A 5,723-nucleotide genomic window follows, 5' to 3' on the forward strand; every position below is an offset into this window, starting at 1 on the left:
TCACCACAAGCACCCCAAATCACTGAGACTGCTGGAGTTACCTGCACTGTTATTGGTACTTGAACGTGCTGGTTCATCTCGGCTTGCACATCTTCACTGAGCCATAGGCTCAACCGGAAAACCTCCATTAGGCCCCACATTTGACCAACAGATTTAAGTGTGGTCCCTAGCACACTGACACAATGGGGTTAAGGCAGGCAGAGAGAAGGTCAGTGCTCCCAATGGACTGACATTCAGTACAGGTACCTAATAACTGGTAACTAAGCACAACACACATGAAAACTCTCCCTCCTCCACCACCCTGTCCTACATAAAAATATCCACACAACTCCAGTCCCACTCAGACTGATGGAGGCAGCTGCTATAGGAGAGCTTTTAATCCTAAAGCAGAGTCTGTTGGCACTGGCAGGAAATCTTATTGTGTTGGACAAGCAATCCTAGACCTTAATTAAACATACTGCCCTCCCCACAAAACCAGGCAGACTAGACTGGAGTCAGATGAAGCACACTGCTTAAGCCAGGGACCACCTGGCTGTAACTTCATCTAGGTGACAACATATGCCTTTGTGACCCCCTCTGAAAGGTTGAAACACCAAGCCAGCTCCCAGAGGTAAAGCGAGGATTTGTAAACGGTAACAAATCAGATATACACTGTTCTGGGAAGGAATTTATTGTTCCTTCTCCTTTCAGAGACTGAATTCTTTTGGCCTTTGCCCTGACCAAAGACACAGCAGATCATGCTGGTTCAGGATTGATTTTTAAGGGATCTGGTGGCTCCTTCACTGTCTCCACTGCACACAGTGTAGCAGGGAGTACCTTGAATTAGGTCCTGCTAGTAGCTGCTGTTACCAAGCACCTCTTTTTCTTCCTTGTGCTTGCCCTCACACTGTCTCTGTGAGATAAGGTGCATTACTTTCTCCACACCAAAAAGAGCAGCTGTGTCACTTCCATGCATTTCCCCTAGCCGCAATCCCCTGGTATTGGGATGGGGAGACAGTGACAGGCAGAGGGAGGCATCTTGCCATAATGTCTATCCCTTAAGGTCCCCCACAGGACGCGGGTGTACATCCATAAACAGAATGCAGCATGCACTGCAGAGGCACCTCAGCAAAAATTCGAAAGGCTGCAAAGACCAGAGTTTAGGTCTTTACAGCGTATGTTGCCATTGCAGCCTGGGGTGATCATTCCTCCTTTCCAGTGTCTGGAGAGAGCGATGCACTGCATTGCTTCTGGGACCCAAGTCTTCTTGCACATGCCACCTCCCCATAAATGAACAAGGGATCTTACCACATTCTCCCAGCACAGCAGTGGCCATGGCCACAGTCAGGGAGCACTTCTCTCAGCTCTGAAGCATTGAGCTGAGGCTGCTGTCTTGTGCTGTGAGGTCTGGTAATCAGGTCACGTCCCCATGGTGACATCTGAGTGCCCTGAGTCCTTGGTTAAGACAGATTCCACGTGCTGCTCAGGTCATGGACTGACAGTGCAGGTTGCTCTGCAGCCAGATATGTATGCAAAACACCTTTCCATTTTCTCCTTCTCCCCTAGTTCTCTCTGAGGTGTTTGTACAGCCAAGAACAAACACACGATTCTGGTGCAGGGATTTTTATTTCTGAGAAACACATACTTCACTTCCCAGTGCAACAGACCTCCAGACACATAGTGGCAGCTGCTAGAAGCCCACAGATCACAGGGAGTACTGCTCTTCATAGTTTTGCTAATGTAAGTAACAACTAAACTCTCCAGAACTGGCAGGCACTGGAGATTGACTGGCTGCATTCACCCCCACAAAGCAAGGTAACAATGTGCTGGAAGCTCTCCATAGTAACCTGCTAACAGTCTCACATGTGGGAGGAATAGGATGCTGTGTCCCTGCTTCCCATTCTCACATCTCTCATTTGAGTCATTCCTTCACTCATTCACCACACTCAATACTTCCCTTGATCCTCCACATCCCTTCATCTTTGGCCATGCCATTTGCCTCTCAGATGGGACTGAGTTTCAGGGAGAGAGAGAAAGGGGATAAGATACTCTGAAGCTCACAGATAACCCCTAATGTTATTTTTCCTAAGAAAGCAGAATATTTCTTTTGTATATATGAAGCCAGAGAATGACAGTTTATCATGGATATCACTCTGAGTGCCTCTATGCTGCCTGGAGTGACTCTTGGCCTCTCATCAAAGCTTTCCCACACATCAGAGATGGCCAATTGTGAGATGTCCGAAACAGCGCTGGGGAAGGATGCGTGGCCAGGCCCTCCATCGTGTTCTTTTGTGCGTATGTGCTAACCCTGGAAACCGAACTCCTTGTACTTGCTGGCCATATCATTTCGGAACAGCTCCAGAGCCTTCTTCATTGCAGCCTGGGAATCAGCCCCAAAGTCTGCAGCGTATTTTTCAGCAATGACCTTGATAATGACTTCAGAAATGAACTGAGAGAAAGGAAAGAGAGAAAGAAAAACTGAAGGGACACTCAAGGTTTATTTTCAGAAAAGCCAGACTAAGAAATAGGTTGCAGAGCCTGGAAATATCTCTGAGCTAATTCAGTAGGCCTTCCTGCAGCCTCTGGAGAGACAGTGAGGTCTAGCATGTAAGGAGCCTGGGCTAGGCAGAAGCACTGGGCTCTATTCCTAGCTCTGACGCTGATCTGCTTCATAACCTTGAGTAGACCATGGCCCTTTCCACTTTTTGTCTGCCTCATCCATTAAGACTGCAAATCCATGCCCTGTGTTTGTATAACACTTAGTTTTATGGGTCTTGGTCTCCAATGGATCCTTCAGGGTTTACTCTAAAATTGTATGTCCCTTGTGTCCAGTCACTGACAGTCCTTATGTAATAGAGTTTCCCAGGCATGCATAGGCTGCATGGGCTGGTTTATTGTTGTCTAGGGTTGTTCAGACTGTGTGTGGTGGTTGGAATGGGAAATCTAAACTTGGATATTCACATACCATCTGCATACCATGAGCCCTTTCTGTGCCTCCTGCTTGCACACACAGACCTTGGACTAGAGGGAGAGCTCACTGAAGTCCAACTAGTCAACAGTAAATGAATGCCCAACTCTCACATACTGTACACATTCACTACGTATCAGACACTGAGACTCCCTGCCCTTTTCCATACCTCCAGATATTTGACAGGGATTTTGTGCTTGGTTGCATGGGTCTGAGCCAGGGGCTTCAACTCAGCCTCATGATTACCCTTCGCCTTCAGGATTTTGCCCAGCTGGGTAAGAACAGTAGCTCCATGTTTCTTCAGATCTTCAGAGCCCTTCATTGCATCGGGGGTCTTCAGGCCTTTGAACTTTTCAAAGCGATCGAGGGTCTCAGGATGGTCCTGAAAGAGTCTGTGGACAAAACCAGAATGACTTTGGAGAGGAGAAGCTCCTGACGTACCTCCCTTTGAGTATTCAATCTACTTTAATCCCATCTTCTTACCTATTTCCTAAGATGATCACCACTGTCTATTTCCATTCCCTCCTGTCATGACAGAGACACTGCCCTAAACATGTCCGGCTAAAGCAACAGAGGAAGTGTCTGTATTTTTTCCATATAGTTTTGATAACTCTTTGGCACCCATCCACTGGATTATGTGAACAGTTTTAAGACAGAGCCAAGAGCCAAGGCTAGACATGATACTGAGAGTGAGTTCTTGTAGTCATGTGAAAATAAGCAAACAAAAAGAAAAAAAAAAAAAAAAAAAAAAGAAAAAAGAAGGAAAAAAAAAAATCAGCCCCAGCCTCAGGTCCCTTATATCTGGAGGTCATATGTTCTTGAATGTCATCTGGATGGGAGAGTTTACAGTGCCCCCAAAACCCTATGATTGCCGACATGGAGGAATTTGGTTCCAGATCATTTTCCCCCACCCTCTTTCCCTTGCCTCTCTCCTCCCTCAGAAACTCCTTGGAGGATATCTGAATTGGCAGAAGAGCACAAAGTCACAGGGTGACATTTATTTATTTATTTATTTATTTATTTATTTATTTATTTATTTATTTATTTATTTATTTAATGCTATGCTCTACTCTGTGATACTTGTAAGAAAAATTACTTTTCCATTTAGAACTGCTTTTACTAGCATGTGGCAAATTCAAAGCCAAAGTAGCCACCTCAGAGATGGATGGGTGAGGATGGCTCAGGTTCCTGCTGCCCCTTCAGCTTGCCTTCTCTGGACCACAAGAGGGGAAAACCATCATGCTTCCACCCACTTCATTCCCACTCCATTCCCTTCCCTTCAAATGGCAGCTGATCAAGGACATGATAAAGCAGGTAAGGAAAACAGCCCCTGCTTTGGCTCATCTTTGAAAAACATTTTTCAAAGCTTTGCAGTAGATATGCCTGGAGGTGTGGGCTCCTTGCCTTAGCCATGCTTAGAGTAGAAAATCCCAAGCAGGCGCCAGATCTCCACTACTCTTCTCAGTGTCTGTACCCTTTCCAGCACATTTGGGTGTGCAAAGTCTGAGAGGAAGCTGAAGAGAATCTCTTCAAAGTCTTCATCCTCTCTGGTCTTAAGGGATAAGCTAGGCTCCAATGTCCCCCTAATGTTCTTTCCCACTTTGCAGTATTTGGGGTGTTCACCACTCCGAGTGCCGGGATCACAAGGACAATGTGGAGGATGGGGTCCTCTCAGTTGGAGACCTCATGAATACTTCTGACACTGGAATAATGGAGGAGGGAAGTAAGGGAAAGGATCTGCCTCATTTCATACTCAGACCTCAAATTCATCATGAGGTAGTGGACAAGCATTATCACACAGATTTCTGGTCAAAAAGCAAGATGGGCAGGGCTCTGCCAGGTGAGACTAAGGTGGGGAGAGGGAAACAGTCAGGTACTTTGCAGTTAATTTTACTGAAATAGATTCCAAGAAAATTGCCACAGAGGTGATCTTCCCCTGCTTTCATTCCTTCTCTGCCTCCCCACATCCTTTCTGCAGAGCATCTGAAACCCCATGACACACATTTCACTCCAGCATTTCTCACTGTAGTGTTTGGGAAATGAGGATCCAAAGCAGAACATGGCCACCAGAGGCAGAGAGTCAAAGCACAGCCATGTGTTAAAAGCAGCACTACTCTGCTCCTGCACCCATAGAGAGATGGAGAGACAGAAGCACAGCCACTTTACATAGTGAGTAACTTTTAACGCAAAAATAGCAATGCAAAAACTTCCACCCTACAAGAAAGAAAACACCTTGTTGAAATAAACACTGACAAGCACGTCTCTCAGCAAAAGCTCTCAGCTTTACTCTTACAACTGAAGTTCCTTGCCTACCTCATTAAAATTTCATGGCCATGGCCAGCGATGTCAGACTCCACCTTTCCCCAGATGGTCAGGACTAGCTGCCATTCCTGGTCACTGAGCCCCATGGTTCACCAAAGAGAGGTCCCGAGCAGTTCCTGCAGCCTTGCCTTTCCCCAAAGGGTGGCTGGAGAGCTCACCCGTGGGATTTATAGCCCCTGCCCACAAACCTACACCTGTCAATCATCAGCTGAACTTCTTGCTGTCTTTCAGGGTTGTCTAAGCTAATCAGCCTCCCTGCTTTTTCCTAGGAAGCTATTTTGGGTCAGGTACTATTGTGGGTGCCACTGATGGCATCATTTCTGCTTTTCGTATTGGACTGGCACATGTCCCACTCTAGACAGAAAGGGCACCACCGGAATGCTGTGCCAGGAGCCTGTCCCAGGTTCCCAAGGACCCAGAGACAGTGTCAAGCTTTATGGCAGGAGATTCCTGA

General features: G+C 46.6%; 1 protein-coding gene across 1 annotated transcript; it reads right to left on the reverse strand.

Moving 5' to 3' along the window:
* Nucleotides 1-1,599: 1,599 nt before the first annotated feature.
* Nucleotides 1,600-5,406, reverse strand: MB (myoglobin). The gene is made up of 3 exons (XM_063394887.1): nucleotides 5,261-5,406; nucleotides 3,117-3,339; nucleotides 1,600-2,428 (listed from the first exon to the last, which is right to left on the reverse strand). The coding sequence occupies exons 1-3, from the start codon at nucleotides 5,353-5,355 to the stop codon at nucleotides 2,282-2,284; spliced, it is 465 nt and encodes a 154-aa protein (XP_063250957.1). The 5' UTR covers nucleotides 5,356-5,406; the 3' UTR covers nucleotides 1,600-2,281.
* Between the last annotated feature and the right edge of the window lie 317 nt (nucleotides 5,407-5,723).

Source organism: Prinia subflava, chromosome 4 (genome assembly GCF_021018805.1).
Source record: "Prinia subflava isolate CZ2003 ecotype Zambia chromosome 4, Cam_Psub_1.2, whole genome shotgun sequence".
Classification (NCBI taxonomy): domain Eukaryota; kingdom Metazoa; phylum Chordata; class Aves; order Passeriformes; family Cisticolidae; genus Prinia; species Prinia subflava.